The sequence below is a fragment of the Morone saxatilis genome, unplaced genomic scaffold (assembly GCF_004916995.1).
Source record: "Morone saxatilis isolate NCDOM2014 unplaced genomic scaffold, NCSU_SB_2.0 Contig21, whole genome shotgun sequence".
Taxonomy (NCBI): Eukaryota; Metazoa; Chordata; class Actinopteri; family Moronidae; genus Morone; species Morone saxatilis.
The window spans coordinates 16,632,830-16,648,739 of record NW_023339774.1 but is presented as its reverse complement, the minus strand read 5'-3'; the positions used below and the strand labels follow the sequence as shown (position 1 = coordinate 16,648,739).

Below are 15,910 nucleotides of genomic sequence, written 5' to 3'. Positions count from 1 at the left end.
TGTGTCTGTGTCTGTGTGTATAAATTAACCGTCTCTTTGAAGCTGTCAGAGAGCCAGCGGTTCCTCAACACAGCTACCACAGAGGAGGGGGGGCTCTCCAGGTCTTCAAATGCGTCCATCAGGATGAAGTCCAGCACAATGTCAAAAAAGCTCATGCACACCACCTGCAGAGATCATGACATGAAAACCCCAACACTGTGTTTAACAGGACAGTGACTAACATTACATTCATGGCGCATGTATTTCAGGATGGCGCTTGTTAATTAACCTCTGTGGGCGATTTCAGCAATTATGTTGAGTTGAAAGTTAAAGAGCAACGACCACATGTGCATTGCGGCTCTTTAGATGTGATGCGTATTGTGCCAAATCAATCATTTATACAAAGATGGATTGTTTGCCAGTTGCACAATCAACTACAGAAAGTGAGCTTTACACTGAGTAAAGCACAGAGTAACCCGACTGTTGGCCGTACTTCAGTTAAAGTTTAATTCAGGTTAGACACAGGATGTCTCAAGTTCATGTAAACCTGAGCATCGCTGTTCCCATGAATAAACCAATAAACATATATGCTTAGAACAAAATGTAGCAGATGTAAATAAAATGGAGACTCACGTAGTGGCACACTTTGTAGTAACTTTAATGCTTTTCAGTGAGAAAAAACAGAGGCAGAAGGCTAAACGAGCCTGGATGAGAAAACGGTTGGGGAGACGTGGTAAACGCGGGTTGTCTATTCTTCAGTGAGAACTGGAAGTAAGTTTTAATACCTGTCAACAGGAGCATGCTAGCTAACGTTAGCCATTTTGGTCTACTCAAAGACTGACACTGTAATATAGCCTAATTAGCCTTTTGAGCCACTGTAAACACATTCACGAGAGCACACACAGGGTCTAACAATTGCACCTAAGTGCGGACATGCTGGAAAACAAAATGAAGAGGAGATAACGTGACATGAATGACAGCCTTACTCACCCCTCTGCCCTCCAGTTCCATCTTAGTGATGGGCCACGTTTCCTCTCTCTGAGTGTAAAGCAGCATGTCCTCATAGCTCTCCAGGAAGGCCTTGGGACTCTGTGACACAACACAACAGGAATTACAACGCAGGAATTAGTTACAGCTGTGCAAATATGTCCATGAAGCAGAAGCTTGTCCTGTTAAACAAAACAGGACAAGTTAATAACAGAGGATCCAAATGAGTAGTCGTTTACCTTGTTTGCTTTCACCATTAAACCTGTAATCATTTGCTTCCCGGTCTCCATGAAAAATGTGCGGTGAGTTTCATCTAACAACAAGACCTGAAGAAAAAAAAAGCATTATCATCCATTATCTATAGTGATTTCTTTATTTTCTTTATCATACAGTGAACATTGGATTTATCTCCATAGTTAACTTCAAAGTGAATCATCTCATCAGTGGGAGGGATTGATCAATGCAAAGCAAAGTACACTCATTCAACACAGCCACTGAAAACACAAAAACACGACTTGCTTCAACTCCAGCTGTGCAACCGTCCACACATGCCATAGAAAACAAACTTGTGTAGAGTCACTGGATTGAATTTCCACGTCAGTACAGACGCTTGCCTGAGACTAAAGAGCAAAGCTAAAAATCTGAAGTTGTAGAGACGACGACTATAGTATCATCCATTTTTTAAAAGCACACCATAAGTCACCTCTCCTGATTGCAGCTGCGGTCTATTTATTTGACCTCACCTTTTGTCTGGATGTCCCCGAAGCAAAGAAACCTGACTCACCGCCTGTGGGTGCTAAGACTTGCACAAAGGCAGCAGATCACAAACTCAGGTTTGTTGGAATGTGCTGCAAGGTTTCTACTAGGGTGTCATTACAGGCACTGTATGAGATCCGAGATGATAACAGCAGCAAAAAGAGAAAGAGATCTATACTATATTAGGTGACTTGCTTACGTCAACACAGCCAACAGAGCATGGAAAAACGCTGACGTCTATGGGTGCTTTCTTAGTTTGGTTTAAATAAGACTACAAACAAGACTAAACTATTGACCACTTGTAATGCTATACAACAGGGTTTTGATGAGGTTTTTGGAGGTCAAAACATAAATAACTGGCAATCATCCATACAAAGAGAATAATATAATAATATGGATAAGTCATATGAGCTTAAACAGACCTGGAATGCTTGTCTCACACAATGGAGCTTGGCAAGGAAGTCTTGGTCACCAAAACATTCAAGTAATTCCGTCCTGGTAAATAGAGAGAGAGGTATGAAGCTCAGTGACACATTGTTCTATTACCCACTGTACATTTAAAGCAGTATAAATAGATTTTTTTGGCAGCTTGGGAGAAGTGGAACATGCTATAAATATTGACATTATTCATTTGGAGTCGTGTTTCTGGTCACTTGATGTTACGTCCCTTGTTCGCTCTCTTTAAAGCTCTGTTTTTGTTTTCACCAAACTCCTGAGAAAAATATCTGGCTCTTTAGCTGCTAAATGCTCCAATATGTTCCCCAGCTAGTTGCTAACTTTGTCTGTTTTGGAGCTTTTCTGGTGAAAACAGCTGCCTGCTGCATGTGGAAATGACACTGATGAGAGCATGGAGGGTGAACCGAAACAGCTGCAAAATTTGTGGACTGAAAAACCAAAACAATGAGCGGAAAGACATTAAAAAACTCCATAGAGTCGAGGGTAACTGCAAAGTGGAGTTGTAATTCTCTGTGGGTTCGTACATAGTCATTTAACTGTTCATATATAAAAATACTGATTAGTGTAGCTGTAGTGTATTTAGGTACAATGTTACACTTCATAGTTACCTCAGGGACCTATAGGCCACTTTGTCCTCCCGAACCATTGACAAGGCTTCTTCATAGAGAGCTGCAGGCTTAAGTGACGGGTAGACCTCTTCTAAAGACATGGCATCAAACAGCTGCACGGACAAAACAAAGTGTACAATCCACATCTGTTTTATATAAAAGCAGAATGCATCTGCAAGACATAAGAGTGTACTAGTGTGTGTATTTATACAAATACCAGGGGGCCCTGGGAAACCAGTGACTGCTATTATGTGTCTTGTTTTCTGTCAGTCTTTAGAGAGTAGAGGAACGGAGCTCACCTCTGCAGCCGAGAAGAAGGAATCTTCAGAGGTAACAGTAGTCGCATCATCATCTTGCAGTCTGTGGAAACTCTCCACTTGAGGCAAGACAAGAGTTCCTTCACTCTCTGCCAAAGGAACAACATAAACTCTGACTGACAGGGAAAGAATCAAAGCACAGATGTACTTAACAGAAATATAAAACGTATGCTCCCACTGTAAAAAAAAAACGGTATTACTGTTGATACAGACCAAAACTCTGTATGAATCCTACTCCTACCTTCTGTTAAGGTCATTTAAAGTTCAATATGACTCTTACCAAAGTCTGCCAGCACACTGTCTGTTGGGATAGTGCTGCCAAAATCCTCTTGTAGGTGGTAGGCCCTGTGCAGTAGTGTCTCCAACTTCTCTGCAAACACTTTGTTACGGGTTTCACCCTATAACGAAGAGGGGAGAAGAAAAAAATTAAAATAAAACAGGGCGAAATTTACTTTAATAGTATCTAATAAAAAGCTTACGTTCACGAGCAACTTAATTTCTTTTAATTGTGCTGTGTCTCCTCAGCACCAATGCAGTACAATTCACAATTCATCACCAAACCAATAACATCACAAGTACAGCAGTGGAAAACCTAACCGCACCATAAAATACAATCATGCACTAAAACTGGAAATTAATCAAGAATTTCAATTAGTCTGTTCTGGTAATAATTATTAGATGTTTACCAAAGGAAAGTCTCGACACGTTGCTCCCTGCAGAGCGAGGCTGTTGTTGCTCGAGGTCGAGTGGGTGTGATGGCGAATATTCAGGGCCTGTTCCCACTTTTGTAGAGCTTCCTCGAACAGCTCCATCCCTAGAAGGAAAAAGGCGATTAGACTTAAGCGAACTATTTGTGAGCAAAACAAAATGTTGAGCTAAAAGTAGCACAGAGCAGCAGAGTTTGGCGTTATTTCTTACTGTTTTCAGCACTGTGGATATGATTACTTTATCAAAAATATTGCTTAATGCAAAGTTAAGTGACCTGAATCTGTACAGTTCCAAAATAGGGAAAAAAAGAGAATTTAAATAGATCGTGAAGAACAGAATAATCAAAATACAAAACAACAGCACTCTGGGTCCAAGAGTCCAACTTTCATCCGATTATATCCTAGATTTTCTCCACTTGTTCCACACTGACATCAGCAGAAGGTTAGTGCTTAAACACCATGTTGGAAATGCTGTGTTGCAATTCAGTATTAAAATTATGGCTCCTATAACATGGTAAAAACACTATCTATTTAATATATTAACTTATGAGTAATAGTAAATACCCACCCATTAAATAGAGATTCTCTGCATTTGAATCCTCTACTGCCCCGGACTCTTCCACCACAGGCTCTGCTTCCCAGGGCGTGGACGGATTGGCAGACGGATTTGGAGAGCTTGGGACTCGCATCTATGCCACAGAAATACGCACAAAAATACACATTAGGAAGCTCTGAATTAAAACAAACGGTAAGCAAAAAGGACTTACTAAAATGTGTAAAATGTTTGACTAACAGATGCCAGGCTGTGTGAGGAACTTGAGTGTTTACTGGGGGCCAGGGAAGAAATTCCACTCATGGTGTCATTGCTCCGAGTGCTGGGACTCATCATCTGTCGGCCACTAAACGGACCTGTGAAGAGAAACAAGCGTTCTCTTGTCTGCATATTTCTCACCAGTTGCTGATAAGCCACAAAGCAAGATTAAAATGAAGCATTAAGTCATGCACACCTCTCTTTAATGACGAGGGTCTTCCCGTCTTTATCAGCGCCTCAGGTATTCCCACCGTCTTCTGGCCCTCCTTCCCTTGTGTTGCCTGCTTCCTTTTTCTCCCTCGCCTTTTCAGCTGATGAGCGGTGAGAGCCAGAGCTACGCTGCCCAGCGCTGTGGCAAACAGCACCTTCTTCAAGCTTGGTGTAAGCTTTAGCTGTGAAAATATGGACTGAAAGCAGGAGAGGCACACATGAACTGTCAACATAAAAGGGCCCTATAAAACATGAATAGCCAGTGTTATTACTTATCTTTTATTGAACGAGTCTACACCAGATAGCGAATAGTGTTTGTGTATGGAGATGCAAAACTCAGCTGTACGTGCAAGTTTACCTGCCCAAATGTGGAATAGAGAAACACCGGGATCTCTGCTACGGTCATGGCCAAAGCCTGGGCAATGGACATCCCGTCCGGTTGTTTGACTGACATCTCAGAAATCAAAATGCCTTCAGGCCGCAGCTCGTGAAAGCTCCCTCACATCCGCCGTAAACCAGGTGTCCTCTCTGCTCTGAGATCAGCCAGCTCAGGGCTTGCTGATGAACCGCCTGTCGTCATCCACTCCTGGGCTTGTACTCCACACTAGTCCAGTGTCTGACTGTCGATTTATAGCCCTACGAGGGATAAGACACGAGTTTGAAATTGAAATTATGAGTGCGCCAGCCTCTTCCCATCACCTTGCACAGGCCTTGTGATAATAAAGATATCAACAGGCATAATTATCAGGGCTGTCGCCTGCAGGGCAAAACCCTCTGGACTCAAATAGAGAGTTAACTTCCAAAGGTCCATGGTTTAAGCTGGGAAAATCAAGCTCGCATTAACTGTTAATCAGCAGGGCAACTTGACATTCTTCCAGCTACTTAACAATCTACACTGTCTGGTTTGCAGCTGTCTGGACCAGCCTGCCCTACACCTACTGACAGACAGCAGGTGCGACTACAACATGACACTGGCTGACATTGTCTCGCTCTTTGGAGCAAAACCTGACTAATTCATTAATAAATCAACAGAATAAACAACAGTTTTCCAGTCAGACAGGACAGGTATTGATCATGGAGGGAGCTGCTAGTTGACTGGAGACTTAACTAAAAGGTGAACAGCAAGCCAGGCGGTGAGCACGTCCAGGCAGCTATATAAAAAAGCAGGAATAAAACGCTCTGATTTCACGTAAAACACATGACAAATCTGAGCTTTCTGTCTTTAAATTCAACTGCTAGTGACAGGCCAAATATCTCCATTAGCAAGTAGGCGGCAGTCCTCACAGGCAACGCACGCTAACGTCAGCTAGCACACTTAGCTCAGCCTCATCTGTCACTTCAACATCACAGACATCCTCCGGTTGTCTGTCGGTGGCACGTCGGTGGCTGCAGCGGCTCTGCGTCGCTCACCGGCGGCCCGACTAATAAGATAACCCCTCACATATGTACATACCGTGAGTATCCGAGGAAAAGGAAAGGACATTCGCGTGTCACAGTGAATGAAAGCCGCACACTAGCTTTTTTGCTCGGGGGGCTGAAGGCGTTTAGAAAAACCGAGGATTACTGACGCGACCACCAGCCAATGGGGAGAGGAGTAGCGGGTGTTGATTCCCGCTCGACCAATCGGATGGAAGGTGAGAGGGGGCGCGAACCAATCAGGTTGTAGATCATAAAGCATCGTCCCCCACCACCGCATGAGCAAAAAATCAAAAAGGTAAAGTTTTTTTGTGGTGTTTGTATTTGACAACATTTCAGTTAAAATAGCATGTAAATACATTGTGTTTGTTATAAGCTGATGAGTTACTTATATTAAGATACATGTATAAGACCTGAATAATTATTTATTATATTATTTTCTTGGTAGTTTTGCACCTGGGCGTAAAATTACATTTTGGCCAGTATTTAGTAGTATTTAGTATTTAACAGAAACATATTTGTCTAGTTATGTTATAAAACTTGTAATACCTTTGTAAACAAGCGTTAATAAATATTTAATATGTAGGGGATGACTGGTCTTTTTTTAGTACAGTAATTTCTGCGACTTTGTATTATGGAAAGGTCAATTTCCGAGTGGCACCTGAAGGCGGCATCTCAAAGTTTCCAGAACTGGGTTAAGTTCACAACAATAATCTAATACAGCTGTTTCCGGTTGTGGCATCTTGCTTTCAGAATAAAAGCATGGCAGGTACAACAAGTGCGTTGACCTATATCTCTTACGTAGGAGTTTTCAACGCGTGTTGTACGTACTTTATCTAAGTACACATAACATTTAAGGCCACGTTTATTTGTCTAAACATACATTTACCGGTCTGTACTTTGTGTTGCGTGTGTTCAAATCGCTCAGATGACACTTTTGTTGTGGAAAAAGTCGGACCGGAAGCTGGATAGTAGGAGACAGTGCGCATCCTGGAAATCATAAGTGGGCTACTCTGTCAACACACCGGGTAACATAACAATACAACAACTGAACATATTTCATTTTAAACTAAAACATGCTGTGGATGAGACAATAAGAGCGGAGCCGTCGTCCGTCCGTCTGTCTTGAGAGCACTCGCCAGAATTGACCGAGGCCAGCAGTTAAAATCTATAAATATGAATCCTGTTGATCAGGGGCTCGTCCATGGCTCGGCTCGTCTCTCTCGCCGCCTCTGCCTCACGTTAAGCGGCTGGTAAAATGACTGCCGCCTGGCTCTCTGGAGCAGGGCTTTCCCAAAGGCCTTGACATGAAATCTCTGGTAAGAACGAGTCTGTTGTTTTATTATTGTAACTGTAATTGTGTGTGAACTCTTATATATGCATCCTTCAGCGTCTCTGCGCCACTTTATCTTTCCCCCCTTCCTTCCAGACGCTCCGCTGGCTTTGCCTGGTTAGCCTGAGCCTTCCTCTGTTGTTTTGGTTCGGACATGTGATCAGACGGGACGGGCCGTGGCCTGCTGTGCAGAGCACCGGCCTCAGGGGTTATATGAGGATCACCCCGGGCAAGGTGGACCAGGTGAGAGGGGCAGGGCTGGGGGTTACACAAAGTACGGCATCCACATGGGTTTGGGTTTAAGTCAAAGCTCAGCTATAATGGTGGCACTTAATATAGGTTTGGATCCTTCACTTTTTATAGATAACGTGCTGTTTTGGTATCTTGCTGTGATACTGGTCAGGAATAAGGCTGAAAATAAACAAAAGATCTTTCTTATTGATTAACCTTCCAATCAAACATATCTGTGTATATATAAAAGGTGTATGGAGTGTACATATAACTCATATTTTCTATTTATATTACTGTATTTTTCTCTTATTTATTGTGTTGTGTTGCATCTTGAGCTGCGGTAACAAGTACATTTCCCCAGTGTGAGATACATAAAGACTATATGATCTTAATATTGTCGTATCTTAATGATTTATTCTCAATTAATTGATTAGTTGATCAATCATTTGTTCAATAATATGTTAGAAAATAGTGAAAGTGCTTGTCCCAATCTCCTTACACCTGCCCACGCTAAACTCACAGTTGGTCTGCATGTTTGCTGGGCTAAAAGAAATTAATAAATAGTTGAATTAGTTAGTTTAAAGTCTTGGATAAACGGTTTAAACGTCTTCTGCTACTCCAAGCAGTGTGCAAACTTAACCAATCTGAACTAAACATTGTAACATGCACTTCTATATTCACTTTTATATAATTAATAGCATTAAATGTTTTATTTAGAGTTCATCTGACATTAATTTACTGTATTTACTTACAGAAACCTAAACCTAAAACTCTTCTTATTTGGGCCTCTTCTCTCTCAACAGTTCCTGGACATGCACTGCAGCCAGTGTGCCTTGGTCTCCAGCTCGGGTCAGATGATCGGCGCTGGCGTCGGAGAGGAGATAGACAAGATCGGATGCGTGATCCGGATGAACAATGCACCCACGCGGGGGTATGAGAAAGACGTAGGGAACCGCACCACTGTTCGGGTTGTGTCTCACACCAGTGTTCCCCTGTTGGTGAAAAACGAGCTCTACTACTTCCAGAAATCAGCAGACACCACGTATGTGTTCTGGGGTCCCGAGAGGAACATGAGGCAAGACGGGAAAGGACGCATCTTCAATACTCTCCTGAAAATAGCGAAAAAGTATCCGAATGTGAGAATCTACGCTGTGACCAGAGAGAAGATTCAGTACTGTGACAGTGTGTTTCAGAATGAAACTGGAAAAAACAGGTACAGTATGAGATTACTCTTATCTTTTTTTTTTTATATCCACCATTACTGTTCCTTCAAAATAAGAGGAAATAACAAAATACACACTGAAACGTAAACTTTGCACATTTTAGTTATGAGCCACACACTATGTATTGGATAGTGGTGGAAGAAGTATTAAAACTAAAGTACTCATTGTGCAGAATGGCCTATTTCAGAATCATATATAATCATATATAAATGTACCAATTACTGACTGCTGGGATGAAAATAGACCTTTTCTATGTGGATTGTGAACTGATTTTGCACCAATGCAAATATACGCATATGAATCAGAATCAGGTTCATTGCCAAGTAAGTTTTCACATAGGAGGAATTTGCTTTGGTACTTTGGTGCATAAGAATCACAAACTACTCTGCTACTGACCACATCACTGTAAATCACAGCAGTCTCTGCTGGATAAACTTTCCAGTGAGACCAATATATTACCACAAGCATTTTTTTCCAGCGTTATACTGCATGTTATATTGATTTTCTATTTTGTATTAATGATCTGGAAAGTCACTAGTCGTAAAGAAATACATGTGATCAAATAAAGGTAGTGGAGTAGAAGGGTAAAGTATCATAAATGTACAGTACTTCAGTAAATGTACTTACTTAGTTACAGTCAACCACTGATATTAGTGTCATTTACAGTGAGTGTGCTGTATAGTAATGTGGACAGTGATGATGTAATGTGCAGTTAATGACTGGTCCCAGTTTTGGGCTTTTATTTTAGTCTTTTAAGAGTTTATAACAGCAGATGTTTGCTGTCTTGTCACTCAGAATGAAGACGGGGGCGTTTCTCAGTACAGGATTCTTCACAATGATTCTGGCTATAGACATGTGTGACAGCATCCATGTTTACGGAATGATTGATGACAACTACTGCAGGTGAGGCACAATTTCATGACCTATACGATCATAATCAAGCTTTTCTTTTTATCTTTAAGTTTTGTAAATAACCTTCTACCTCCTCCCGTGCTCCTCCTCTGACAGTCGAGCCAATCACAGTGTTGTTCCTTACCATTACTACGAGAGGAACCGAATCGACGAGTGCAGGATGTACAGGGTCCACGAGCACACACAGCGCGGGGGTCATCGCTTCATCACTGAGAAGGCCATCTATGCCAGATGGGCGACGCGGCACAAGATGGTGTTTAAACACCCAACATGGAGCCTCTAAAGGAGGAGACAGAGGGAGATGTTCCTCGACCGTACAGTAGTATTCACGTTTGCTGGCTTTTGGTCGTCTTTGCTGAAGATTTTTAGTGTTACCTGAGCAGGAACTTTATCAAGCACATGGCATTTTTACTGGTGGGCACTTCTTTTATTCCACTTTTTTACCAACTCAACAGTTTTTCAAGTAGAAAAAGGGCCCATTTGATACTAGTGAATAGTGGATACAGTTATCTGTATCCACCATAAACGTAAAATAGTAGTTTGTTTCTATGCTTAAGATTAAAAATTACCAGAATTTAAGTGGTAACGCCCTCAGTATTACGAAATACGTCTGTATTGTATAGCCATATATCAGTATAGATACTGATGAAGAATATTAAGCCACTAAACTAGACACTAAAACCAGTTTATACCAAAGCTTACAGTTTTTAATTTCTTTATATCTGTGCCTTGACTTTGTTTTATTCTGCACAATGTTTTATTTTATGCTGCTATCTGGCCTGTAGCTACAATATGCACCTTTTACTCTATGATACACATAGTGTGTTTTCTAGGGCTGCAACTAACAATTATTTGTGATTAATCTGGTGTTTATTTTCTCAGTTAATCAGTTAATTCTTTGGTCTACAAATTGTCAAAAATCCCAGTTTCTACGGAACTCAAGTTGACGTATTTAAATGACTTCTTTTGTTCAACCGTAATATAAAAAATAATAATTAAATTAATATTAAAATATTATTATTTATATTATTCAGTTTATGGAACCAGAGAATTTCTGCCATTTTTGTGTAAAGAAAAGAAATTATTGTCCTGCGGAGCGCCTAATTGATTAATTGAATCTTTTCAGCTCCAGTATTGTTTTTCCTGCTCTCCTCCCTGTAAGTTGGTCAGTATTTTGCCACAAAACATGACGCTCTTCTCGGTGACATGTCTGCCTTGAAGCAGAGTCATGTTCATAGCAAACCATTGACAGTCTAGTTTAAAAATCAAAGTCTTGTTTGAGGCACATTTCATTTGATGATCCTTTTTTTCTTTCCTCTGATGTTTTTGTTGTGGCCTGTCTATGGTGTGGCTTTGGGCGTCAACTCTAGCAGTTCTAGTTTACACCAGCAACAACAAATGAACAAACTGGGTCATACAGCTTCAGGCTGACACTTCATGTCTTCATAAACTACTTACTGCTATTTTTGTAAAGTTTGATATTGCATCTTTATGCTGAATACTTGCCCTGACTGCAGCCATTTACAGTGTTTTAAAGCTTGTGGTGGTGGTAGTAGTAAGCTAATCATTTAACCAATGTGTTAATGTGAACAGTGTTCAGTTATTGCCATTGGGAGTGCCATTTAACCCAAAGAGTGATCGTTCAGTTTGCAGTTGTGTTGTGTTGTGTCATGAGTATACTGCACCAACCACAGAGCAGAGAATATTAAAATGTAACAGCTGCAGTCCACTGATATGCAGCCCACAGTGTTAACAAACTCAGTATTAAATACAATGTGAGTGATAAGAGCATACAAACAGCCTGTAGATCTTTGTGGTTGGTGTGTGTTATCTGTGTTCGAGGGGAGAGGGTATAGAGATCCACCAGGTTTCTTTAAAATGCTGATGGGATATTTGCACTGGTGCAGTTCCACCACTGAGTGTCACCCTCTGACAGAAATCTGCAGAATTTGTGGTTAAAGGCTAAGAATAGGATTCTTGGTTAACCTTGAATATAACAGGCCCGATATACCGTGCACACAACATTTATTACTTGTCTTCAGACAACTACTTGGTAATTGTTTACCCTTTATATTTTGCTACCTGTTTACAATTTAAAAAAAACATAGTGCTGCCTTTTCAGTTGCATAATGCTTATTTTGTGACTTATTCCAAAGACCGTAATAGTATTTGCACTACTGAGCAAACTACTGTGTCAAATAATTTCACTGTCAAGTACATTTCAGACATGAATCCTTGGAATTAAAATGTATTATTATTGACTTTGAGTAGTCTACTTGCGTAGTGAAGTGAAACTTGAATGTAAACCGCCGGTCGCCGCAGACGGGTGGGTCAACATGAATAAAACCTGCTGTCAAACACTGTCTGCTTGTGTGTGAGCTTGATTTTACAAACCGACATTACCTCTGTTCCTCTTGACTTGTATCTACACATGTGAACTCAATTAAATGCTCTACACACGCGTTTCCACTGGTGAGACTTCTTCCCAAGATGGTTTGGGCACGTACTAACTTTACACACTATTTAATTTTTTGTTTCAAATTCATTTTAATGTCTGTTTTATAAATATATCGCCACTTATTGTAACCTTAAAATTGCATTAGTCCACCCATTAACAATCATGTGATGTAGGTATTTTGAATTGATTGTAACATAAGGTATTTTATTGGATTATTTGCCCCATGATGCTGTAAAGGGATAAAAATCCCTTTAAATTGACCATCCATTACTACCCAATATAGGGCTTTAGTCCGTTTTAAGGGTATTTTTCACATAAATCCCCTAACCCAGTGGTTCCCAATTTAGGGGCCGCAGGTTGTCAAAGCTTTACAGGGGGTCATGAGGCCTTCTTGATTTTAAGGGGTGTAAGAAAACTTTAAAAATATACAGTTGGCTTATATCTCAATATTTGCTTAATTTATGTGAAGAAAACGAAACGAAATTGTTATTTTAGAAGTTTACATTATTATTTAAGATCTAAACTGAGCCATATTCACAGAGCCTTCACTCTCTGTTAAACACAGTTGGAGCAAATAGAACAATGGCCCAGCATCAGGGAGAAAAAGAAGCCTATTAAATATGCATGACTGTTAAAATATACATAATACAGACAGAATTGTATAAAAAAGTTCCTTAAAATGTAATATAATCTGATCCAAATCACTCGTTTTACACAAACTTCCTGCAGTTATTGTGTTCACCGTGCAGTTTATCAGCTTCTCTGTACTGTTATTGCTTTGTATTATTTAGGAAGCACCCTGTCCACACCCATCCTGAAAGAGAATCCACTAATTAACCCTAAATCCGGGGAACACCCATTAAATCCTGTTTAAGAATAAACCAGCATTGTTGTTTATTATGACTGGGGCAGCACCATAACTGTGCTGCAGTGAGAGACGTAGCGGTGACGTCAGCAAGTGGTGCAGGAAGATGGGGGACGACGAGAGATGAGGGAGACCTCAAAAAACACCAGGACCGCACAGGCCATGAAACGGTAAACCGGATTATCCCGTTATTATTAGCTCATGTTAGTTTTATACCTTTAATCACATCAGCGGGGATGTTGTTGTTTTTATTTACTGATTTTAAATGACTCCTCGCTAAAAGGTGGGACTCCAGCAACGGGAGGGGAGCTGCTGCGTAGGATGGTATTTGTATTTAAGGAAAATAATAATAATAACATATTAGATTGCATTGACTGCAGCGTTATGTGGCGTTAGGTAATATGAGGTAAAGCTAAATTAACATATGCCCCGCTATGTAATTAAATTGTTTTTACGTATTGTTGAAACGTCGCTGCGATACTGACATGTAAAGTGATCTATCAAAAAACTATAAAATATGTACATTTTGTGCTGTAAAATGAAGATTTTGTTAAGGATTTCAATCTACAGTGTGTGTGTGTGTGTGCGTGTGTGTGTGTGTCTCCTCCTGTCAGTTATGATGACAGACAGTCGCAGCCAGTGTGTTGGTACACAGCCTGATCGGGAAGCATGGGGCTCAAGCTCAGTGGCAAGGTAAGACAGATGGGGTGTGGCCCTCAGACCTCTTGCCCTTCATATATATTCATATATAATATTATTAGTGTTAAGTGCGCAGGTTTTTATCTTTGGCATTATGTTTACAAGTGTTACTAAATATAAGAATCTTGTAGTATCATCTGGAAAATGCACTGTAAGTATCAAAAGTTACAGTAGGCCATTATATATAATATAATTAGAATATTATTAATCATTAAAGATGTATTCCAGCACAGATACTAAGATTGACACTGTTTTATTACATTAAAAATAAAACAAAAAGAAGTATGCATTTGGTATCTTGCTCCATCACATTTGCTCTGTTCTTTATCGTCTTGAGTAAATGTAATATGATGGTGTAATATTACATTTATATAATAATATAAATGTATTTTTGATGATTTAATCATAATCATTAAGTTTGCATTAGGACAAAGGGCGGCACTGTGCATATGTATGTGTGTCATGTCCAGAGTGTATCCTGTCTCTTTGCCCTGTGTTAGCTGGGATTGTCTCCCTAAAGAATAAGTTAAAGCTAATGAATGGATAATTTAGTACAAGGGAATGCAGAATAATAATGAAACCATGAACTTTGCATTAAAAGCGAGTTAAATGGCTAATCAGTTGCTAAAATAGTTGCAGTTTATATACTGTTGGACAGTTTAATCCATAATAATCCACCATATTTTATAAGCTCCTCATAGGTTTTGAGTGCAAAATCAAAATTTACTAACAACTATAGCTGTTAAATAAAGTTGCGGAGTAAAAAAAAAAATACAATAATTATAAGAATAAAGTAAGTTGGTTGTGTAAATTAGCTTTCGCTGTTCACTCTGCAGGGACAACAGAGCCACAGGATGGTGATCTTGGCGGCCATCTTCGTCCTCATGACACTCCTCATCCTGTATGGGTCCAACAATGTCATCGATGATGTCTACGCTCCCTTCCGTGTGGCTACAAATCACGCGCTCAAGACCACAGATCTGAAGAAGTGGGCTGGGAGAGAAGGTTATGTGCCAGTTAATGGGAACAAGGTACTTAATAGATTGTACACGGACTGATTTTAATACTAGTTTGGATGTCATGGGATTTGTTAATATGACAAGTATGGAAGCATAAATCTTTTAACTTAAAAGGATATGCAACAGAATGCCAGCAAACTGCGCACAACTCAGAGCCAACAAAGTGGTATTGCTGTTCAAAAGCTTACAAAAGCTTAGTTTAGTCCAGTCCGATGGAGGAACAGGCTCCTGTTTCAATCTCAAGGGCACAATAATGCCCCGTAACAAGTTGCTTAAAACTTCAGAATAGAAATACAAGGTTAGTCAAGGGTTGGCACTATTGGAATTAGATTGTGGAATATCAGCTGTACATGCTATGGACCAAACAATTCACAGTTTAAACCTATTCAATCTGACCACTTGAAAAAGGTGAAAGCACTGTTGTGGATTAATAACGATCTCGGGTCACTCACACTTTTCTGGACTGGAAAACAAATTCACAGTTGAATGGTATGTTGAAGAAATCAGGAAGAAACCAGTTCAGAGGGCTGGCTGTTTTTGTTAACTGGAGCATGCTGGCATTGGGTTCAGTGCCTTTAACTGTTCCCTAAACCAGCCAAACAAACCAGTGGTGACAGGATTATGCAACATCTTTTTCAAATGGCTTCTGTATTTCTTGCAAAGATTCTCATGGCTGGTATCACATAATCAAAGTTGTAATTTTCTAGTTTGTGACGGATGGCGCAACACAAGCACCTCAGGGAGTGACAGGCAAAGCCATCCACACATGTAACAGTCCATAGTTTTTGGGCAATTATCAGTTACCATTTTTTACTAATGAGGGTAGGTGTTTGTTGCAGTAGGTGTCTTCCCCTCTTGGAATTTTGTGGATTTCTCTGTTTGTGAGAAATAATCCACTACAGTTTTTCCTCTACTCTTCTGAC

At 40.3% G+C, this 15,910-nt stretch overlaps 3 protein-coding genes across 5 annotated transcripts in view; 2 read left to right on the top strand and 1 right to left on the bottom strand.

The window, feature by feature from the left end:
* Positions 1–6,376, bottom strand: part of miga2 (mitoguardin 2) — a 10,882-nt gene extending 4,506 nt beyond the window's left edge. The window contains exons 1-13 of one of the 2 annotated variants that reach the window (XM_035667618.1): positions 6,285–6,376; positions 5,190–5,467; positions 4,818–5,028; positions 4,604–4,719; positions 4,379–4,499; positions 3,790–3,917; positions 3,384–3,501; positions 3,086–3,219; positions 2,787–2,899; positions 2,145–2,217; positions 1,206–1,292; positions 970–1,068; positions 30–164 (exon numbers count right to left, since the gene is read on the bottom strand). In XM_035667618.1, coding sequence (XP_035523511.1) covers positions 30–164; positions 970–1,068; positions 1,206–1,292; positions 2,145–2,217; positions 2,787–2,899; positions 3,086–3,219; positions 3,384–3,501; positions 3,790–3,917; positions 4,379–4,499; positions 4,604–4,719; positions 4,818–5,028; positions 5,190–5,285 — 1,431 coding nt within the window. In that variant the 5' untranslated portion in view covers positions 5,286–5,467; positions 6,285–6,376. The remainder of the gene's footprint in view (positions 1–29; positions 165–969; positions 1,069–1,205; positions 1,293–2,144; positions 2,218–2,786; positions 2,900–3,085; positions 3,220–3,383; positions 3,502–3,789; positions 3,918–4,378; positions 4,500–4,603; positions 4,720–4,817; positions 5,029–5,189; positions 5,468–6,284) is intronic. The other variant, XM_035667619.1, reaches the window with a different exon arrangement.
* Positions 6,377–7,175: 799 nt separating this feature from the next.
* On the top strand, positions 7,176–12,309 carry st6galnac4 (ST6 (alpha-N-acetyl-neuraminyl-2,3-beta-galactosyl-1,3)-N-acetylgalactosaminide alpha-2,6-sialyltransferase 4). The gene is made up of 5 exons (XM_035667620.1): positions 7,176–7,566; positions 7,677–7,823; positions 8,615–9,024; positions 9,830–9,937; positions 10,043–12,309. Exons 1-5 carry the CDS (start codon positions 7,555–7,557, stop codon positions 10,227–10,229), a joined length of 864 nt encoding a protein of 287 aa, XP_035523513.1. The 5' UTR covers positions 7,176–7,554; the 3' UTR covers positions 10,230–12,309.
* Positions 12,310–13,313: 1,004 nt separating this feature from the next.
* The window catches only part of st6galnac6 (ST6 (alpha-N-acetyl-neuraminyl-2,3-beta-galactosyl-1,3)-N-acetylgalactosaminide alpha-2,6-sialyltransferase 6), a 6,683-nt gene continuing 4,086 nt past the window's right edge, over positions 13,314–15,910 (top strand). Inside the window, exons 1-3 of one of the 2 annotated variants that reach the window (XM_035668166.1) lie at positions 13,314–13,439; positions 13,884–13,962; positions 14,805–14,999. In XM_035668166.1, the coding sequence (XP_035524059.1) occupies positions 13,939–13,962; positions 14,805–14,999 (219 nt within the window). In that variant the 5' untranslated portion in view covers positions 13,314–13,439; positions 13,884–13,938. Of the gene's footprint in view, positions 13,440–13,839; positions 13,963–14,804; positions 15,000–15,910 lie in introns of both variants that reach the window. The other variant, XM_035668167.1, reaches the window with a different exon arrangement.